We start from the raw sequence: 22,009 nt of genomic DNA, 5'->3' as shown, positions 1-22,009 counted from the left end.
GCAGCGGGGTGCGAGCCGCCGCTCGTCAGCTGGCGCCGTGCTCACTCACCGACGCTGGTCACGCCCGCCCGTTTATTGCTGCGGTACGAGCGCGGTACACAACACGGTCACGTTTGGACGAGGCAGCTCCGCCAGGGGCCGCCGGCAGCGCTCGACGTGAGGGGCGGGTCGGGTGGGTCACTGGACGGGTAGAGGGTCGGCGTCTAGAGAGAGCGCGGGGTCGGCACAGACAGAGCCGGGGCTGGCCCCGGAGAGAGGACGGTCAGTGGTGAGACCCAGCGGCGCTACAGGCAACGCACCGAGCATGAGGCAATGGTGGATCGATGGTGCTGTCACCTTGCGAGGTCGACAGACACTAGTGGTACAGACTTTGACCGCAGTTCATATCCATGGACAGCTGAAGTCGACGGCGCTGAACGACTGCCCGCAACGCAGTGTGCCCACAAAATATGGTTCACTACTCACTTGTACAAAGGCGCTGCAGCATTGCCATATCCCTAAAGACAATACTGCAACCGCCCTGCGAGCCGGGCAGTCTCCAGCTGACTATGTGAGGATGTTCCGGGTGGATCGGACTACCGGGGGGCGTGACGTCACCGCTCAACCACCGGCGCATCGGAGCACACGCCCACCAGAGCGGCGCGACTCCAGCTCACCGGCGTAAACACGGCTCGTCGGCGCCGCGCGCGCGCCACACTAAACGAGCGCGTCCCGCACGGCGTACGTCAGCGCGCGGGCGGCGGGCGGCGGCGGCGGCGGCGGCGCGACAGCCGACCAACACATCGACGGAGGGCGCGCCCGCGGCCGGGGCCGGCGTCCACCGGCGGCGGGGCGCGGCGCCCCGACCGGCCGCGCCGCTTGGTCCCCTCGAGCGCCGCCCGCGGCGTAGCGTCCTGCGGCGGCACCGCGCTCCGACTAGAGCCGCCGACGTTAGACGAACATGCTCATCAGGGAGTTGGCGTAGGCCATCGGCTTCACGTTCGGGTGCGGCTGCGGCGGAGGGGCGACTCAGCGGGGCAGCAGCAGGGGGGGGGGGGGGAACTTCTCCGGAGGGAGCGGTCTCGGCGGCCACCGGGTTGGTAACGTCTAGATGGCCGGTCTCAACTAGCCAGCACATTACAACAAAGAAAATGACGATCGTTATCGTTCGCAATCGCAAAGAGATAGCGAGGTAAAAAGAAGCAGTTAAGACACCAGGGGTAAATGATCTCCAAGCAGTTCTATCCTGGCATATATATAATACACCATAAGAAAACTGAGAAAATTTTTGACATCCGCTTCACAGCCTATGTCTTGTGAGCTCAGAGGTCCTATGCTGACAGGTGTTGATTGTTATCCCAGGAGGTACTGGTTTAACAGCGTATAAAGCGAACATTCGTTACAGTATTGGTTCGCGGCCATGATCACATTCACTTATTGAAAAGGTTTGGCTGATAACGTCGTTTAAAAGCACCTCCCGGTATCTTGGACGTCGGAAACTGTTGGCATCGAAGCTCTGACCTCATAACACCGAAAAAGAGCTCAGGGCCCTCTGTGCTCTTATAAGGGGCGACGAGCATGCACTTCCAGCAATAATACGCTGACAAGTAACGCTACTTGTAATTGCCCCACTCCAGCGGAGCACACATTCTTACCACAGCCTCGTAAGTAGTGTATTTGGGCGTCATGTCCCCTCCTGTCATGGTGATGAACGCTCCCTTATTGTTCATCGTGTCACTGAAACGAGACGTTGCCAGTCACGCAAGCACAGCGCAGGCTACATCACGAAGGGAACGCGACGCTCTGGTAATTATCTCAAAACGCGACACACCCTCGAGAGAAATACGGAACCCACACCCTCTGGTAATGAAACAAATTACGCCTCAGCTGCTTATCATAACGTGAGAATAGTTTCAGTTCGAACATTCAAATTGCTGGTCTTCAACTTACCCTAACTAGGTTTTACACTGAAAGGTCAGAATGGGGCTGTTTAAACTTATTACATATATGCAGTGGTCAGAGTAACGTTGTCTGGCAATTAACTCTTCAGCATTCAGAGATTTGTGCAGACAACCGACCGCCTTCGCGGACGCTACATGCGGACAAAAATTACTTTGGCCCAGATTACAAATACCTAATATCCAACTATTACACCCATGGAAAAATGGCCACAAACCACGTGAGTTTCTCTCCGTGCCTCTCACACCGCTCAGTTTAAGGCGCAAAGCACGGCCCACATCACGCGAAGCCCCCCCCCCCCCCCCCCCGTCAGAGCAGACCAGCCCTCCAGTGGCTGGGCCAGGGCTCACCAGTAGTTTGGCGCTGAGAAGACGGTGATGCACTTGCCGCCGTGCGCCACCTCGTACCCGGTGGCCTTCACCTCGTGCGAGCGCACCACATAGTCGAGCCGGTTGGTGCGCACGAACTCGTCGGTGACGTCAGGCCCGAACTGGCAACCGACGCCGCGCTTGGACGGGCCGCGGCCCGGCTGCGGCTGCGGGTCCGACCAGAGCAGCTCGCACATCAGGCCCTCCTCGGGCGGCTGGCGGCCGCGCTCCAGCGCGCGCAGCTCGGCCAGCGTCACGCCGTCGCGCGAGAACAGGCCGCCCGTGCGTGACGAACACGCGCCCGTTCAGCACGTGGCACAGCGGCAGCCAGTTGTACACCTCGGTGAAGAGGTCGGCCATGCGCGACGAGTACTTGGCGTTCACCTCGCCGTCGAAGCCGTACATCTGGTTCATCGTCTCGCTCTCGTGGTTCCCTGCGGGGCGGCGGTGAGCGGTCACCAGGGTCAAACATCTGGTTGGTCGTCTCGCTCTCGTGGTTGCTCTGCGGGCGCCGAGTGGACAGACGGGGCCGGGCGACACGCGGAGACGACAGACGGCAATGTGGGCCTCGTCCGGATACGAGGGGGGGGGGGGGGACGTGACGGCTGCGAGCCAGGAGATACACCAGGAGGCGAGTCAGATTCATCAAGAGGCAGGTCAGATACATCAGAGGCGAGTCAGATGTGCTGTCACTGCGACCGCAGCTCCGACCTCACCACACAACACAGCAGCAGCAACGACTGATGCGACGGTTCGAGGCAGTTTAATCAGGGTCTGTTGCGTGTGGTATACAAATTCATTTGCGTTCGCTTTAACCACGCTTGGACGCACGCAAAACTTCGCTAATTCATCGGGGTAATCAATTAGTTAAGTGCGGCACGCCTTACAAGGAAACAACATTAACAGCATACACACAATAGATTTGGACATCTCAGACGCTGGAATGGTTTTAAAGCTCCATCCCACCCTGCATTTGGTGACCATCAAGCGAAGACGTGCGCTTTATTCACTTTCCTGAACGCGGGCCACATACCTCTGGACATGAAGAAATGGTTTGGATACAGCAGTTTGAACCCAAACAGCGTTAGGATGCATTCCACTGAGAAGGAGCCTCGGTCCACGAAGTCCCCATTGAACAGCTGCGCCACATGGTCAAGGAAGAATTGTGCCAATTGGACATACATGAGACACATGTCCACGCTAAAGCGGCGCCAGCAAAACATACCTGCGATGCCCCTACATCACACATAATGCGTCAGCAGCACCGAAAATATCACACAGCAGCACCGACAGGTCCTCTATCGAACACGATTCGGGTAGTTCAGACCATCCCCATCCAAGGAAAGTAGATAGGTTGAGAAGACCAGACTGCAGACACCACACAGGGATTCTACAGCGCCGCTAAAAAAAAGCAGATGCAATAACACGAAAGTGGCGTGTGAGTCGGCAGCAGACGCTGACACGAAAGCGGTGTGTAAGTCGGCAGCAGGACGCTGACACGGAAGTGGACTGTAAGTTGGCAGCAGACGCTGACACGGAAGTGACGTGTAAGTCGACAGCAGACGCTGACACGGAAGTGACGTGTAAGTCAGCAGCAGACGCTGATACCAAGATGACGTGTAAGTCAGCAGCAGATGCTGACACCAAGGTGACGTGTAAGTTGGCAGCAGACGCTGACACGGAAGTGACGTGTAAGTCGGCAGCACACGCTGACACCGAAGTGACGTGTAAGTCAGCAGCAGACGCTCACACGGAAGTAACGTGTGAATCGGCGACAGGCGCTGCCACAAAAGTGGTTGTAAGTCGGCAGCAGACACTGACAAGAGCTGAACACTGTCAAAGGATACGTATGGGTTGGCCTCGGAAGGCACGCCGTTGAGCTCGAAGATGTTCATGAGGTCGTAGAACTGGCCGTGGAATGGTCGCCGCACACGGTGAACTTGCTCTGCTCGGGGATGGCCACGTCGACCAGCGACGGCTGCTGCATCAGGTACTGCTTGATGTCCAGCAGGATCTGGCGATGGCCGGAGAGCGCGTCACTCGCTGCATGCGAGGAGACCAGACAATTTCTATGCAAGAAAGCGGTGGGCTAAACTATTATATCAATTAATTATCAACAGCTGGTCAAACAATCTCACGATCACCACCAGCACTCATCACTTATCAACTTTGCCTTCGTTAGAAAACAGAGGCCATTACAACGCACTGGCTATTCCGTCACAGCAGCATCTTCGATCGATGTTCAGTGGCCATACCTTGAAGGCATACTTTCTGTGCAGGAGCTTCTGGTCCTTGAACCAGCGCATGAGATCAGCCATGAATTGGACTGTCACCCGTCCGTCCTCCAGAGCCGGACCGGCGTAGTCCATCCTCGATGGCTGCGGACACGGGCGCCTCAGTCGGCGCGGCAGTCGAACCGCGCGCGGACACAAAACAGCACGTAACGGCGATGGCCAGGGCGGCGACGGTCATGCTTCCAGGGCAGGGCACACCAAAGTATAGCATAAACATCCCGTGATAACAGGCCCAGAAAAAATGGTCCTACAGGTTAAAGGCAAGTAAGGGACAGCTCAGATTGAACCGCCCACTCCACACCCCCTCGTCGGCGGACGGTGTCGATCGCTCAATCAAAACTCGCTCCGTCGAAAAACCGGTATTCTTGCCGATCTGAGTGCGCGACACTGCCGCCACCTGGCCGTCAGAAGGGAGCCAAGCTCACTCGAGTACCGAGCACCGCTCCGCGAAACAAGCCGCGGCGGGGCGCACGACGAGACGGGGCGGCGGCGATCGCCGGCCACTCACTCATCGAGTCGAGATCGATCGAATCGGCAACGGTCGTCTGCACCTCGTCGACGGCGATGGCGCGCTCGAACGCCAGTCGACGCACAATCATGCGACACTTGGTGAACTTCTCACGCGCGTCCTTGTCCCGCGGCCGCGCCTTCATCACCTGGCGGCCGGCCGACGAGCTACGTCACGGACGGCCGCCCTGGTGGCCGCGGCGCGAACTGCCGCCGAGCGAGCGGAGCCGAGGCACACGCCGGGCTCGCACCGTTGTGCGGTTTGCGGTAAACGAGGGCAGGCGAGCTGATGTTTTCCCAGGCCATCACTGCGTGTGGCAGATTTTGATGGCAAATGTGTCTGTTATTACTTTGGGACAGACGAAGTCATAGCCTCAGGATGTATGCCATGTCCATCCACGACAAACAAGCTCGCAATGAAATGAAGCAACAAGACAACCTTCGTTGCCCGTCCACCAGCAAGCGTCCACAGAACCATACCACCGACAGCGGCAAGCTCTGCCCCCCCCCCCTTCCCTCCCACTCCACCCTCACTCCCACCAGGACCACAGGTCCACACTCACGCTCTCGAAGTCGCGCAGCGCCTGCTTCCACTTGCCCATGCCCATGAGGGCGGCGGCGCGCCGGTAGTAGCCCTTGACGTACGTCTTGTCCAGCTCGACGGTGCGCGAGGCGTCGGCCAGCGCGTAGCCAAAGTTCTCCAGCCGGAGGTGCGCCGCGCTGCGGTTGGCGTGGTAGATGTGGTTGTCGGGACACCTCTCGATGGCCTTCGTGTACAGATCGACGGCCTCGTCAAAGGCCTGGGCTGCGGACGGGGACGGGCGTCAGCGGGAGCGCGGACTGGCCCGGCAGTGGCAGGCGGCCCGTGTCGCGGTCAGAGGCACGCCATCATCTACCGACTGACACGGGGCTCCTAACGAATTGATCTAAATAAAACCAGACAACTGTCTTTGATTAAGCATGTTCTTCTAAACTTATGATTAAGAAAAGAGGCAGGCAATCAATTCATGATAAAAGGTACTGATCCCTTGATCATGCAGCAACATACTAGAATGTGGCTGGGAACACATTAAAGCATGCCATGCACACCACTTAATGCATGCAATAATCCATAACTATCATTCAAATGTTCACATAATATCATGACCATGGTGAATGAGAAATGGCATGGGTCATTCAAGGTGGTATAAAAACCATGTCAATGTCAAAAATCATCCAATGTCAATGTCACAACCAATCACCTTTCAATACCACCTGAAATGATGTTAATGAAGGCATCACAATATACCTACATTACAAAAGTATGTTAGGCACATAACTGCACAGCCATAGATGGACAGGGTCGTGGGAGCTGAAGGAATGACATCATGTGACCTCACTTGACCTCTTGGGGGCAAGCGATGACACTCTTTGACTTGCACCAGCTTCGCTTTGAGGTTTCACAAGCACATTGGCATCTGAGACTATTTTGTTTATCAGTTTATGCAACAAATTTCATGGGGCCACACTAAGATGACAAAACAATTACTTTGACCAAAACTGAAAATACCTAACATGCAACTATTACACCCACAGTAAAATGACCAGCCTTAAAGTCATATGTTATGGTAGTGGCTACCACCCATTTTTCATCTGTTTACCATGCCTGGAACAGAGTCAGCAAAGGGTGGCTTGTGCCTGCATGATGTCATTATAGGAGATGAAACATTGAGTGACAACAGGGTTTCATGATGATAATGAAGCCCATCTTACCAGTGAACCTTTCATTGGCTTGATTCTTGTATGTTTCTGCCTCAGTTTTTCTATCTTCATCAGCCTTCAGTGATGACTGAAAAACACATAAATGAGCTAAGAGCCACAAATTATGAGGCACATAACAAATACCAAGGAAAATGTAGACTGACAGCTGTCTTCTTAAATTTACAAAAGGCCCTCATTCTGTCTTCTGTTCTGTTCTGTCTCTTCAATCAACACAACAGCTGGATAAACCAAGTTCACACCCTATTACAATATTCACTACTGCGTTACAATATATTATTACATTATCACACAACATCATGACATTACACATAATTTAACACAGCATGCTGTTATCTCTGCTGCTGAAATAAGCCTCATGTACCAGCACAAGCATACACAATTTTCATGCATACACAGCACATGGCTCCAAATATCCAGCCCACCACCAAAGGATCATGGTGCTATAGGAAGATGATACCCCTATTGACAGACCCATGTACTGATTTATTGACTTGCATAGGGGGACTGCTCCAAAATCCACATGGCACCATGTGCATATCACCCAAGAGAGCTGCAAGGCTCCTGGTACAACCCAGAGGAAGACAAAATCATTCTGAGACTGGGCTGTTACCAACTGTGATGCATTGCAATAGAGCTGGTCCTGACCCCTGAGTCACACTGTACACACATTATTGAGCTGACTTATAATGACCATCACGGGTTTTGGTGTGAAGTGATACCCAGACTTTCCACTGTAATTGCCCTAGTTTGTGATTATGCCATAAGAGCGAATTCTGCTGAAAAGATAACCAAATGTTCAGACTCAAATCTTAAATATTCAAAATTATGGACTTGCTCTGAATATGGAGTGGAGTCTGGAAATATGGAGTCTGCATACATTGTAGACCATTAAAATCTATGCCTGCCAACATTTCCTGACAAAGCCAACTGATTTAAGAAAAGCCTGTTGCTTATATATAGTTTTCACACCTATTTTCAGAGCAATCAATTTGATTAATGGTACAAATAAAACAAGAACTCAAAAAGATCATTATGCACACTCCAGATCATTTAAATTCCACAACCAAACTGATGTCCAGCTTAAGGGACATCCTCTTAATGTTAATATGGTCATCATGCATGGTATCATAGCCCTGAAATTTTACCATAAATGCAAAATAAGTATGGTAATGTTGTAATCCATGCCACCACAAACATGGACATCTTATTTGTATCAGCTATGTACAGGTAGTCAAGGGCAACTTGTGGAGGCACCCAAGATACCCCTGATCTGCTGCAGAACATGCTCAGTGGAACTAAGCCTAGTTTGAATATACTGACATCCTTATTCTGATAATAGCAATATATTACTTTTGTATTATGCTACTGACATTATCTTTTTGAATGTCTGCCTGCAAAGAACCCAGACAGGGAACAAGATTAGGTGTATATTGCCAACATTCTAGCTGTATAGTATGATTTTCATCTTTGCCATTCATAGTGAAGTTGTCAACTTGAATCTAAGTTTCCAATCCAGTACTCCTGCTACAACATTATTCTGACACAATGAATTAGTGAGTTGATAAACCAAGTAAAAACCAGGAGCAAAAATTCAAGGTAATTAATAAGCAATTAAAGCTTAATTACCATCCTTTTCAATAAGTACTTGAAGGAGCTGCAGCATGTGATTTCCTGGTTATATGCTTATAGAGAGACAACCTTCCAATTACCCTTTTCAAGCTTAGCAAATAACTTATGTTGAAAGTATTGACATCTTTACACTATTGCCTTTAGCTTGATCACAGCAACACAATGCTACTGTCTGCATGGCCACTGCACCATGATAACCATTTTGGTGTGCTAGTCTCCATCATGGTTTATGTTAAAACCACAGCTTTTAAACAACCCCATTGAACCCATGACAAATTGGTAACAAGAGCAGCACAATGCAATAAAACAATTTCTTGATGGCCACAATCCTTCGAGCAAGCCCACAGACAACGGTGCACAGCAAACAATGCAAGGCATGCGATTGAGCAACAGCACACATTTTGGGGCTCACATGGTCCGGCATTGTGTCTCCCAGTGCATCCGTCCCGCAGCCACCACCATCGAACATGTTCGATAAATAACGCGAATGAGCTATATTAATAGATGAGCTTCTATGTGACAGAACACTCCTGCCCACAAACTATCGCATGGGACCTTGTGCTAATGATTCCGGCCGCAGCCCCTATTCCCCCCTCCAGCAGGTTCCTCAGCACATTCCCATGCTTATCTCGCTTCCACTTATATCATTGGGTGACGCGTTTGTGCGCTACAGTTAAGTCTGATAAAAGGTTCAAAATCTGCCACCAGGGTAGCCGTGATCCAGCGTGCGTTTTTTGCAAGTATGCTGTTAGGTCTTGTAATATCTAAAAATTCTAATGGTTCTTTGTAAAAGTATTATGAAATAAATATTGAACCCTATTTAAAAATGAAAATTGATTCAAAATTAGTAGAATTCAAGTGATAGGTTTCAAAATGAGCACATACTTCTACTTGTGATGCAGTTTTTGTCTCACTAAAGGCAACTCGGAAACCTTTCAGTTTCAATCATTGCGCTTTTAAGGCAAACTTCAACCACAACATTGTCGCCCCAGTTTGTGGAAATTGATTGTGGAAAATGAGATACTGGTGTACGCGGTGAATGCAGACGCTTGTGCTCAGTCAGAAGGGGTCGTGAAGGTGATTGTTATAAGGCGAACTCTATATGGTGTGCAGATGGTTGGACTTCTTAACCCACATGGGATCCTTAAAGTCAAAAGTGGAATGGCCGATTCTTCATCCGTTTGCTTTATTTCGCGCACACCACAACTTGACAAAAGGACTGATACCATTTAGAGCCGTATTCTACTCTGTAGCAATTACCTCATCATTACAGCCGTCTATATAAAAGAATTGATGCATGCCGAGACCACTGTACATAACTGTTCTGCTTTTTGAGATTGTAGAGGTCTGTAAGTTGATTTGGTTTGCACAGATGGAAGTTTCTGAGCATCTTTGTAGTTTCAAACATGATGGTCAGGGTTTTAGCTTGCTGACTCATGGAGTGCAAGCAAAACCAGTGAGGTAAATTCAGATTGTTTTTTCCTTGGATGAGCTTAGTGATCAGTCACCTGCTTTTTGCTGCCGACATAGATCACATGCTGCAAAATAGTAGCTATATTGGTGCATAATGAGTTTGTTGAAAAAAAATGCAAGTACACCAGGTCACAGAGTGGTGCCCTGATACAACCCTGTGGTAGTTGAAAATTTTGTAGAATGTATGAGCTTAATTTAGCTGTTAAATGCTTGTATCTACTGACAATGACATACATGGAGGTTACAAGCACTGTTTGGCAATCTTGGAGTATAAGTGTGGTAAAAATGATGATGTGATCAACTTATCAACATTTTGATGGCTCTTAGCATGAATAAACAAACTTTTCTGGGGACAAAAGGAAAAAGGCATTCTTCAAGTAGTGCATGCTTTTTAAAAAAGTGTTGTCTGTAGCTGTGTTGGTTGCTGACAAGCAAGTGGCGTGCATGGTGTGTAAGCAATCTCTGATATGGTTAGCACATAAATTTATGGTCTACTGTACAGATTTGGATCAGGTGTTTAGATCTTTTGTCTTTAGAAGTGAGAAATAAATGCATGTTTCCACTGCTGAGGAACATGTCCATTTAGGAGACAGGACTTAGCAATGCCTAACAGGATATGCTTGATGGCACTGAGACACTCCTGGAAAACTGGCATTTATGCTGCCATCACAGACCAATTTTGATGATTTCATGGAGAACACCCAATACCAGACATAGTCAAACACTGGAGGAGGCATATGAAAGGTACATCTGGCTACTCATGTCAGTGACCCATACATCTTGTTGAGCTGGCGGGACACAGCTATGGAGCCTGCTGTGCATCCATTCATTCCCTTGGAATGGCTGTTTAGGCTCAATGCATCTGGTTTCACTTCAGGAAAAGTGGTTGAGATGTCATGGCAGCTACAATAAGCTTGCAAGGTCACCACATGCCAGAAAGGTCAACCTTCTGGCTACTATGCAAAATTGTTTGCATGTTGTACCAAAACATTGCATGATTTTGGTCATCTCATTTGTACATGCATATCTCAATTTGGAAAAATTGAACATGTACCATAATGCCTTTTTTACAACTATCACTTTACTTTGGTTTGGTTTTAGTTGTCTCTTTAGGTCAGACATCTTTGCATTAATACATGCCAAATTTGAAAAGATCATGTGCCCATGTGTTTCCTCCTTATATACAATATTGCCAATAATTTTACAAACAGACCCATCACTCACAGATTCCAAATGTTTGTATACCCCACTTTTGTGGATGCTACCAACCAAACAGGGGTTCAAAGGCAGAGTCATTGAGCTTTCATTGACTTCACTACAGCTCCTGCCCAGGCACGGGCTCCTGTACTCCAACTCAGCAGTACTGCTGGCAACTCAGATGTCTTAATTTCAAGTGACAGAGGGGGCAGTGTGCTCAGCCCAGCCATGCATGGAGCAGCCCTCTGGCAAGGGATGAGCTGAGACCAGACTGGCAATTTGCTGTATGACAAATGTTGTATGCCACAAAAAGCTACCAGCCGAACACTGTTGAGCAAAAATTGTGTATTATCATCCAAAATTCTGAAAAATGGGCTGCTTAACTGAAATGCCACAACCACAATGGTAGATTCATGGTGCAGTAGTGGCTTTTGCTTAGCATGGTGTAGTTTGTGGCCCAGAGGACTTGCTAAAGAAAATTATTGTTCTGTACCTATCGTGGCTTCAAGCAAGACCTGGGCACAAAGCTCTTGCCTGTGTACTTAATTTGGTATTCACTGAAATATAATTAACTTCATATCCAGTGAAATCTACTTTACTTTTCATTCAGTGAAATCCTTACTAGTGATTATCTGACCACCATATGACCACAGCTTGTTGTTTCAGATAAGAGCTGCCATCAGTATGTCTTGGTGCCTGAATACAGCAAGAAGGCTCACCAGCCTTCCTGTTATGGGGATGAGACTTGGTATGGTAAGTGAAATGATTGTGTCAAAATGCAGCAAATTTGACAGCTTAGAACTGACTTCTCCTCATTGCACATTGTCTCCTCTCACATGGCTGTCATGCAGATGGTCCAAGTGCTGGCCATTCTGCCCCTGCTGTCACACCCATTCTGTTGTGTCTGTTTGGCCGTGTCCCATCTGGTAGCTGCGACGCCGTCTGACCGTCGTCCGTCGGCAGGGCCGGCGCGGCCTGTACGTGCGCCAGCTACCGCCGCCGCCGGACGCCCAGCTGCCCGAGGTGGAGCCGGTGGAGGTGGACTGGCGCCACGTGGAGAGGCTGCTGCCCCGAGAGACGGTGCCGGTGCCGGCGGCCAAGTCACGCTACCCCTCCGGCTGGACCCCGCAGCAAGGTAGCGTGGCCTGCGAGTGGCCGCTGGTTCGTCCGAGCCTGCCTCCTGTGACGATGATGCCATGCGAACAGGCATTCGCCTCTGGGCAATAATGCAAGACCGTACGAGGTCCGCCAGCAGACAAAAATGTGGCTTATCTTCACGCATCGGCACGTGTGTGAGTAAGACTTCTGGTGGCATGCAATCGATGCAGTTTTGCCACGCCAATGTCCTGTGAGTTGGAGATGCAGCGTCACACATCTCGGGCCACGTGCGACGGCTCTGACCAGACCGGCCGCCTCACCGCCGCTGGCCGTGCGCCGCAGGCAGCTCGGAGCTGACGTACTCCGTACGGAGATCGGTGAACCACATGCTGCCGGTGTACCTGAAGATCAAGGAAAACGGCGTGAAGCGTATCACCATGGTCAGGAACGTCCGAGGCGACGTCTGGGTGAGTTTGGCGCGCCGCGCAACCTCCCGGTCCGGAGGGCGACCTCCCGGTCCCGAGGGCGACCTCCTGGTCCTGAGGGCGACCTCCCGGTTCCGAGGGCGACTTTCCGGTTCCTAGGGCGACCTCCCGGTCCTGAGGGCGACCGTCCGGTTCCGAGGGCGACCTCCCGGTTCCTAGGGCGACCTCCCGGTCCCGAGGGCGACCTCCCGGTCCCGAGGGCGACCTCCGGGTCCCAACGGTGACCTTCCGGTCCGGGCGGAGATATCCCAGTCCCGAGGACGACCTCCCGGTTATAGAGGCGACCTCGCGGTCCCGAGGGCGACCTCCCGGTTCCTAGGGCGACCTCCCGGTCCCGAGGGCGACCTCCCGGTTCCGAGGGCGACCCCCCGGTTCCGAGGGCGACCCGCGGCGTGCCGGTCACGCAGAGTCACAGTCGTGAGGTGCGGTCTTGTGGCGTGTCGCTCCGAATCGCCGCCGTCCTGTGCAGTATGGCCTCCAGATGTGGCGTGTTGCATCGCGACGTGCTCTGAGCCAGTGCTGTTCGCAGCTGTTTCACAACGAGCTGAAGCGGCACCTGGAGGCGGTCAATGAGAAGTTTATCGCCTCGCAAGTGAACGAGATGGCTCAGTACGTGCAGTTCAAGGGCGAGTACGTGACCCAGGTCAAACAGTGGATGCGAGAGCGGGGCTTGTAGCCGACGGAAGGCGCCCCAGCAGACGGCGTGTGCTCGACGTCTTGCGCGCGTTTCGGAGCGAGGTAAAAGCGGCCTATGGACACCGCGGTGCTGCAACATGTCAAGTGAATCTTCGATGAATGGAAAGTGGTGTTGAACGCGTGTTTTGTGGTACTGGGGTCAGCACGACTGACACGGCATGACACGGCCCACCTACATTAATTCTCATTCGCCTCTGCTTTGCTCACTGTCTGATCGCACAATGGGACATGCTGTGAGGACATCTGGTCTCGAGCTGGTTCCTTGCCAGCTTCGTGGTCGGGGAACGCGTCCGCGCTGGCGACGCTGTTGGCCTCGGGGGGGGGGGGGGATGTTGATCCTGGCGAGCTGTTGTTCCCAATCCTCACTCCGAGGGGCAAAGAGAACCGTCAGGAACAATCTCACGTTACTGATGCGTTCAGTCGCAATCTGCGTGGCGCGGCGACGGCGGACGGCGGAAAAACAGCGTGGCATGTAAAGATTACCTTTATTTCGAGGTGTTTCAAAACACGGCGTGAGCGATCTACCGATACTGTAGCGGTAAGACAAGGTCGGATATTTGTACAATGCGAAGCGGCATGCCCCCACCCTCGTGCCCCGTCCCTTCACCTACAACTTCCGTAGCTACCATGGCAACGCCCGTTTCACCAGGGAGCAGCGCTAGGGAGAGGCGACTATCCGCAAGCCTCAGCTGGCTAAAATCATGGCACGTGCCCCCACCTCCTACAGCGTCCTGCGCCCCCGCGGGCGACCCGCCCACTCCCGGACTCCGTCTGCTGACGGACTGTAACAAACGCCCACGCGACCCGCGGCGGTAACAGGCGGCATGTGCACGGCGGGGTGGCAAGCGAGGTAGCCACTTGTTCGAGTACCGTTCTACGTCCACTACAGTTAATATCTGTCGGACCAAATTGTCCGCGGTCTTCATTGCACGTGGCCGGACGCGGCGGCGGCGGCCGGCCGGCGGCCGTGGTGCGCCGGCTGGCCGCCAGAGGCGTTGGCGGAGCCGCCTAGTGGTCCAGGATGCGCAGGTTGCCCGATATGACCTTGTTCTCGAGCCGCGCGCCGTCCGGGATGTCGATTCGGTCGCCATGGTTCGCCACGATGATCACCGCACCCTGCCGCGCACCGCCGTGTCAGTGCCGTGTCAGCGCGGGACGGTGTCATGTCACGCACGGTGTCATGTCAGAACCACAGACAGTAGCGCGCTGGCGCCTCGCGGCGCCAAATCGAGCCAACAGAGCGAGTCGTGCGCTTGTACATTTCACAGAGACACAACGCAGCTTGTGCGACGGAGGCCAGCCTGCCGCGACATCGTTGAAGAAGCGCACCGTCCAAACCACGCCGCCGTCTGTACTGCCGGGGCTCTTCTCGGTTTATCCCGCTTCAGTCGCTGTGAGATTTGGGCGTTCACACCACAGAGGTGGTTTTGTTCAGGCCTGCACGTAATTACCGGTGTTCAGTTCGCCCTGATGTCCCACCCGCCCACGAGCTATGCAAAACAATCCAAGCCGCCGAAATATTACTGCGGTCCGGCGTTTACGCCAGTGCGGCGAAAATGGGATCCAAAGATCACCGACGCCACGTCACGGCGCCACGGCGTGACGTCACTCACCCTCAGCGAGACGTCCTTGCCGAACGTGACGTCACCAGAGACGGTCAGATGGTCCAGCTCCATGATGTCCGGGATGGAGGCGAACCGCTTCAGGAAGTGGGCCACCTGGCGGCGGGCGCAAGCGGTCATCCCGTCACGCTCGTCAACCCGTCATGTCCGCCACGTGCGTCACGTCCGTCACGTCCGTCACCCGACGCTACACAGCAGTGCGACTGAGGCGCCCTAAAGCCCCGGTCGCCGGTCGGGCTCGCCGGCCAGGGACTGCCATTCGCCTGACGGCCGGCCCGGTCTGGGGCGAAATGGGGTGGGGTGGGGTGTGCGGGTTGGGTGTGTGGAAGGGACTTGAGGCAACCACAGGGTGTGACAGAAACAGTAAGTGCAGTGAGTGCAGTGTTGCCTTTTGAACGCTACACGTACCTCTCAAAGCAGGAAAATATGTTTGCACCGTTCAACACAGTTTTGGAATGCTGCTGCTGTTGACTGCCTTCGGTGCCGCCACGCTCCGGCGATACCAAGAGATACTTTAACAAGGAGGAAATGAACTTTGGAGATACTAACGAACTCTCAGACTTAGTACTGTCCGCTCATCCATGTTAGAATTCGCTGCAAACTCGACCATTTTGATCAATCCAACGCGTTTTAAAGACGTACAGTACACATCAACGAGAGTAAAACTTACCTTGATCTACAAGTTTGACCAAAGGAGAGCCGCCAGCGTCCATCAGAAAATGCATGAATATGCTGCCTGAAGGAAAATGAAAACAAAACGAATCCAGAACCCCCTCCCCCCCACCTCCCCCACGACCGCGCGTCGCCGCGTTTCAGGCCGGGTCTCTGCGCGTGGTGCCGCTCACCTTAGCGAAGTGGTTGGGACCGAGCTTGACCAGTGGGGTGGAGGCGAACTGTCGCAGCGGCGACATGACCAGGTTGCCCTGATTCAGGTTGTAGAGGTTCGACATCACCAGGAGCAGGTCGTCCGTCTTCTTCACCGGCAGGAAGCGCCGCCGGGGCACGTTGATGCCTGGCGCGAGGGAACAGCAGACGTCATGACACCGCACTGGTCGAGACGGACGAGCAGCTCTGACTGTCACCAATGCCGCCCCATCGCACCGGCCCAGCTAGACGAGCAGCTCTGACTGTCACCAATGCCGCCCCATCGCACAGGCCGAGCTAGAAGAACAGCTCCGACTCTCACCAATGCCGCCCCATCGCACGGGCCGAGCTAGAAGAACAGCTCCGACTGTCACCAATACCGAACCATCGGCCCGGTCGAAGGCGACGGACTGAACCAACACGGCGTCTGGTGTCTGACCCCTGCCACGTGTAAATGAAAACCGCACGAGACATAACACGCGAGCGAGACAGACAAACCATGAGCTTTGGAGAACATATAGAAATACGAGAATCTGCCAGACGGCCGCCACAGCAGAAAGGCGGCACGGCGGCGGGGGCTGACGGCGCCGGAAGAGACTGACCGGTGGCGCCGTTGAAGCACTTCATGGCGGCACCAACGGCCGTCTCCAGCTGGATGACGTTGGTGCCGTTGGGCAGCGTCTTGGGGTTGACGATGATCTCCATGGTGAGCAGCTCCTGCTCCAGCACCCGCTTTACGGCTGCCAGAGTGAACCGGGGTCACGCGCGGGCGGTGGCGGCGACGGCAGCGGCGGTGACGGTTGCGTCATCATCGATGGAGAGGAACGGTTCGTGGAATGAAGTGTCTAGTCGTGGGAATGCCGTAGCTGGGGCCTTTCAGCGGGCGCGATGACGTCGTCTGGGATGTTAGTACTCCACGGTACAGATTAGAGATCCGTGATTTCGAAAGTGTCGCAGGTATCGCATAGTCGCAGCTTTACCACCTGACGCGACCGACGGCATCGTCTGAGAGGTACCTCACTTAACAGCCCAGAGATAACGAAACTACGGCCAGCCCAAATCGCGATGACCCCTCGTTCCGCCAAGTCCACCGACACACACGCACGGTCGCTGACGCGGGTTACAAGCACGCCGTCAAGTGGCCGGGCTCACGTGGCTCTCACAGTCGAGCCGAGTTTGAGCCGAGCTGGGCGCATATCGCCGGCCACGTCACGACGGTGGAGGTGACGTAGCCGTTCAGCTTGCACCAACCGGACTGCAGCGCCAGACGCCGCAAGGTGCCGGAGCACCGAGGGGCTTCCTTGTGCAATATCTCACGACACGATCGACTCGGCGACGGTCTATCGGGCAAAGTCTACGAGGCGAGCCTTCGCGCCATATCAGGATCATGTGCAGTGCACTGAAGCACTGCGATACTTGCCGAGAAATTACGGCAGACCTTTGGTAAATTACAAGCACTCGCCGACAATAAAAAGGAGCAGCTGACAAACGCAATTTAAAACTAATTTGCCGTCGTTTATAGCTTATTAACTAGTCACCACAGACTGCTGTCATTGTAAGCTTCTGAACTAGCTACCACAGTCTCACCTTTAAGATTGACCCACAGATTATTCGTGTTGAAGATCCTAAACTTCTTCACCGACTTGAACTCGTCCACATGCTCCTTGGGCACCTGCGCGATCTCCAGCAGCCGGATCTTCTTCATGTACTCGCAGAGCGTGCCTCCCTGTACAGACGGGTGTGTCATCACCACCGATTCCCGCGGCCGCGCGGCGCCATCTCCCCAGGCCAGTGCTCTCCCCCCTCCCCCTCCCAGCAACGCGAGAGCCCTCCTCGTCCTGCCCCGTCCCGGTGTGACCCGGCCCCGCGGCGGCTGACCCCTGACCTTGATATCGGCGCGTGTCTTGTCGGTGACCTCCATGAGGAACTCGCAGTGCCGCTCGCCAGACGGCGGGTTCAGCAGCGAGCTCAAGATGGCCGTGTCGACCGTGGCGCCCAGGTTGTCTGAAGCGGAGAAGGCGGGGGGGGGGGGGGGGTCAAGACCGCGACCTGGCACGGGCTGGGTCACGGCCGCGACGGCGACGCCTCCTGAACCAGCGACTCCCCTCCACACAGAGAGGGGGAGGCGACTTCCAGCGAAGCGACGCTCCGCCCCACAGCAGCCCCATTGCGACACGCGCCGAAGCAGGTCGCGGCACAGTGTCGACCCAGCAGTGGACTGAGCATGATAGGAACGGGCGGCGATGTTACGAGCGCGCCGACCACCAGGGTTATGTCGCGTATCACGAGTGATGCCTTACCTATGTTGGAAATGAAGACATATTCGCGACCCTCGTCAATGAACTGGTTAAGTAGCCCCGAGTTGTGGAAGGACTGGTAGAAGTCACCGTGACCAGGAGGGTACCACCTGGAAAACAGCAGCCGCTGTAACAGGTGTCATCTTTACAACTGCTAATACGCGCTCCGGACCGATGACCGCAAACAAAGATCCAAATGACAAAATACATGCCAACACGCAAATACAAAACCAGCATAAATGACCACCCTTTTAACAAAAGCAATGAACCTTGCGTCCATAAGTCAGAGAAGCCCTTCCATCACAACAGATATCCTCTGCACTGTTCAGGATGTAGATGTTAGAGCGGTGTGTGCGGAGCGGGGGGAGGGGGGGGGGGGGGGGTCGTGACGTATGCGATAGGACCAGGCGGCAGGTGACGGCGCCCCACCGCGGCGAGCGCATGTGAACCGGGCCCACCGGCGGCGCGGGGCGGGGGCAGGCAGTGCAGCCTTCCGCGGTCGGTGCTCCGGCAGCCGCTCCCGCTCCCGGGGCACCCACACAGCTGCGACGCCGGGAGTTGGGGCCGGGAGTCGGGGCCGGGAGTCGGGGCCGGGAGTCGGGGCTGGGAGTCCGGGGCTGGAATTCGGGGGCCGGGACTCGGGGCTGGGAGTCGGGGCTGGGAGTCGGGGCTGGGAGTCAGGGCCGGGAGTCGGGGCTGGGAGTCCTCGAGAGAGCGAGATAGCCGACCCAGTACTGTCTGGCCCAGCTCTCATCGGTCAGACCCCACTCAGCGTCAGGCCTGCTGCTCTCAGACCGCCAGCACGGCACAGCGCTGGCCAGCGTCTCGCCTAGGCCGGCAGCGGCCAGGCGGCCGGCAGACGGCGGAGACCCTCCACCGCACACAACAGCGGCCGCAGGAAAACGGACGATGTCGCAGGTGCGCCGGACGCGGCCAGTCCCGGTGACAGCGGGCGGCGGCGGCGGTGGGTGGCGCGTGGGAGAGCGACGCGCGTGAGTGACGCGTTCGCCGCCCGCGGGACCCCGGCGAAAGGCTACCGTGGGAGATGGAGAGATGGCTAATGCTGGCGACTTGTTCCATCCCGTGTTATGATGACGCTGGCGCTTTCGTGACGTGGCCAGACAGCGGTAAGTGGGACTTCTGTGGCGCAGCAGCATCACAGACGCGCGGTAATGAGTCAAACCCTGTACTTGATGGGGAACTCGGAAGTGATCACGGCCATCATTAGGTACTCGACCTGCCGTTCTGTCGACTTCATTAATGTGACACATCCCGTGACGCAGAAATCATCCAAATGAAAGAGGAAATGACTCGACAGAATGCCGGCGGTGTCGTGCATTGCCGTTTCTCACATAGGTACTGCACTGTACAACGGTAATCCGTAGTTGCACCAAAAGACCAATCCAACGCGACTCTTTCACTGCGGCTAAAAGGAAATGCTTTCCGAGTAAACTTCGTTCCTGTGTGATGTCACCCTCCACCGCTGCAGCGCGCTCAGTCCGCTCTGAGGATCCGCGGAGGCGAAACTCACGCCTCCGGGTCGTCGTTGACGTTCATGGTCTTGGCCACCGGGTGTGAGCGTCTCCTTGTTGATGCGCGGGTACTGGCTCTGGTTGAAGGTGTAGATCTTGACGTTGAAGCCCGTGTACTTCCGCAGCACCTTCTGCGTGTCCTCGTCCGTGTTGAACGAGTTCATCAGCACCAGCGGCACCTTGCAGTTGTATGTGTTGTTCAGGTGCTGAGAGCGCAACGGTGAGGTGGGTCAGGCATGACGTCACACGTGACGTCGGACGTGACGTCAGACAATGAAGCGGCGCAGAAGAAGACGCCACGCGGAACGATAACACGAAGAGGCAGAACCGACACCTGCACCATGACCTTCCGTGTGGTATGACCTCAGGCGATCTCACTCCACACCATCAGGACATGGGGAAACACACGAAGCCCAGGTACCATGCGACCCCGAACCCGTCACCGACATTGGATCCGCGCAGAGGGCCGCCGGCCGGCAGAGCGTCCCGCACCTCGATCTGCTGAATGGTGAGGTCGAGGAAGGTCAGGTCGTTCACTGACGGCGATCAGCGACTTGGGGCCCTGGCAGCCCATGGAGGTGCCCAGGCCACCGTTCAGCTTCACCACACAACCAGCTTGTCGAGCTGCGCGCTGAGCTGGTCGGCGGCCGGTCGCTCAGCTCGCCGTACGAGCGGATCGTCTCGTCCGAGCTCGGCGCGATGTTGTCCCACACCATCTGCGGCCCCCTTCTCCAGGATGCAGCGCGAGAACAGCCGCTGGAAGCCATCCGACTCGCTGCGGTACGACTGCCGGAGACGAGAGAAGTGGGGGGGGGGGGGGCGGTCAGAGTGGGTGACGGACGATGCAGGCCACGCTGGGCTGCGGACGATGGCGGCGGGTGAGACGGCGGCGTATCACTTCCGCGGGAATCACGACCAGCAGCTGACAGTTGGTAACATTGCGGTAGGCATCTCTACCCATACATTCCCTGGAGACGAAGGAATGTTGTGAGAGGTGGGGCGGGGAGGGGAGATCACCACTCCAGGCGGGGAGATTTAAGTGCACGATTACGTACCGCCCGACCGCCCCTTCTGATTCGAGAGTGAGCATCCTGTAATCCCTTGAGTTCGAGAGGGCTCCCCATACCACCGCGACATCCACAATAGACGATCAAACCGACCCGCACCCGACAACAAGGGCGGCAAACGACACCCGTGAAAGGATGTACACGACTGGGACCGCCCGCAAACAAACACGGCCTCCGAATCACCACGGCACTCGAAAGCCGACGCCGAGACGTTGCATCATCCGAGCCGCCTGGCCACGGCTGAACGCCGTCCCCGCGCACCAGCCCCGACGCGCTGCACGCCGGCACCGGCCGTCTGATCGAGACAGGGTGTCCAGGTCTGCGCGAGCCGCGCGCGGCGCGCCGTCCGGCCGGCACGCGCGCCGCCGCCGGCGCTCCGCCCGCCCGGCTCACCTCCCGCAGGCTCTCCGGCACGGTCAGCAGCAGCTTCTCCATCTCGGTGGCCATGCGGATCTGGGCGTCGCGCTTGGTCAGCTCCTTGAAGGCGGCGGCGCCGCCCGAGCCGGTGCGGCGGTGGCCGAACACCTGGCGGAGCGCGCGACCGCGTCAGGGGCCGCCGCGGGGCCGGGCGCCGCCGGCGCCGGGAACGCCGCCGGTCATGGCTGGGCCCGGGCTCGGTGCGGTGGAGGCCGTCGCGCACAGGCTGGCGCAGCCTCAGGCGTTCTGCCATGGCCCGCTTCGCACACATCAAGCCGGTCCGAGTCCGTGACGTTAGTGAGTTAGTGACGTCAGTCGGTCCGGCAGTCAGGACTCAGAATCGAGTCAGCGAAGCAGCATTAGTAACTCGACGCTACACGCTCAGACTGGGTTAGATGGACAGACTGGATCCGCAGCGCAGTGCAGGGACTCGCGGAGCAGACTGCACAGCACTGAAACAGCCTTGGCTAGGCTGCGAGGCGAAAGGGATGGAACACTGGCAAACGAGTCATGTTCGGAACCACGGAAGCAGTGTACCGAATCAGAAACCGCCCAGTCGGCCTCAGTTACGCGTCAGCCCGCCGGCGGGGGTCGGCCGCGACCTGCGACCTCTCAACACATGCCGGCGTTCCAGCGAAGTCCTGCCAACAACAGCCGACACCGACGAACCTTATGGTGGGTCTGTCGTGCCATCCGTCAGCGCTTAGTTAGCCGGCCGGGCAGAGACAGCCGCCGCCTGCAGCGTCAGCATGATGTGCACAGCC

The 22,009-nt window shown here is 55.4% G+C and overlaps 2 protein-coding genes and 1 pseudogene across 4 annotated transcripts; 1 reads left to right on the top strand and 2 right to left on the bottom strand.

Annotated features, from left to right (window-relative positions):
- Positions 1-854: 854 nt before the first annotated feature.
- On the bottom strand, positions 855-9,141 carry LOC119095967 (serine/threonine-protein phosphatase 5-like; annotated as a pseudogene).
- Positions 9,142-9,476: 335 nt separating this feature from the next.
- LOC119096065 (putative 39S ribosomal protein L49, mitochondrial) lies at positions 9,477-13,562 on the top strand. 3 transcript variants are annotated; one of them, XM_037218954.1, is made up of 5 exons: positions 9,477-9,574; positions 11,834-11,920; positions 12,131-12,302; positions 12,608-12,732; positions 13,280-13,562. In XM_037218954.1, the coding sequence occupies exons 2-5, from the start codon at positions 11,852-11,854 to the stop codon at positions 13,424-13,426; spliced, it is 513 nt and encodes a 170-aa protein (XP_037074849.1). In that variant the 5' UTR covers positions 9,477-9,574; positions 11,834-11,851; the 3' UTR covers positions 13,427-13,562. The 3 variants fall into 3 exon arrangements, with proteins under 3 accessions (XP_037074849.1, XP_037074877.1, XP_037074954.1); XM_037218982.1 differs by having other exon boundaries at positions 9,508-9,525; XM_037219059.1 differs by having other exon boundaries at positions 9,530-9,588; positions 11,839-11,920.
- Positions 13,563-13,916: 354 nt separating this feature from the next.
- Positions 13,917-21,349, bottom strand: LOC119096305 (UTP--glucose-1-phosphate uridylyltransferase-like). The gene is given in 15 exon segments (XM_037219171.1): positions 13,917-14,562; positions 15,060-15,164; positions 15,914-16,080; positions 16,535-16,672; positions 17,520-17,658; positions 17,818-17,936; positions 18,233-18,339; positions 19,761-19,801; positions 19,803-19,967; positions 20,254-20,295; positions 20,297-20,368; positions 20,371-20,417; positions 20,420-20,486; positions 20,488-20,547; positions 21,222-21,349. Coding segments are annotated over 15 exon segments (1,431 nt in total). The 5' UTR covers positions 21,276-21,349; the 3' UTR covers positions 13,917-14,454.
- Between the last annotated feature and the right edge of the window lie 660 nt (positions 21,350-22,009).

Source organism: Pollicipes pollicipes, unplaced genomic scaffold, assembly GCF_011947565.3.
Source record: "Pollicipes pollicipes isolate AB1234 unplaced genomic scaffold, Ppol_2.1 Scaffold_1420;HRSCAF=1660_pilon_pilon_pilon, whole genome shotgun sequence".
Classification (NCBI taxonomy): Eukaryota; Metazoa; Arthropoda; class Thecostraca; order Pollicipedomorpha; family Pollicipedidae; genus Pollicipes; species Pollicipes pollicipes.
The sequence above is the reverse complement of the archived record's forward strand: the minus strand, read 5'-3'. Positions and strand labels throughout refer to the sequence as shown.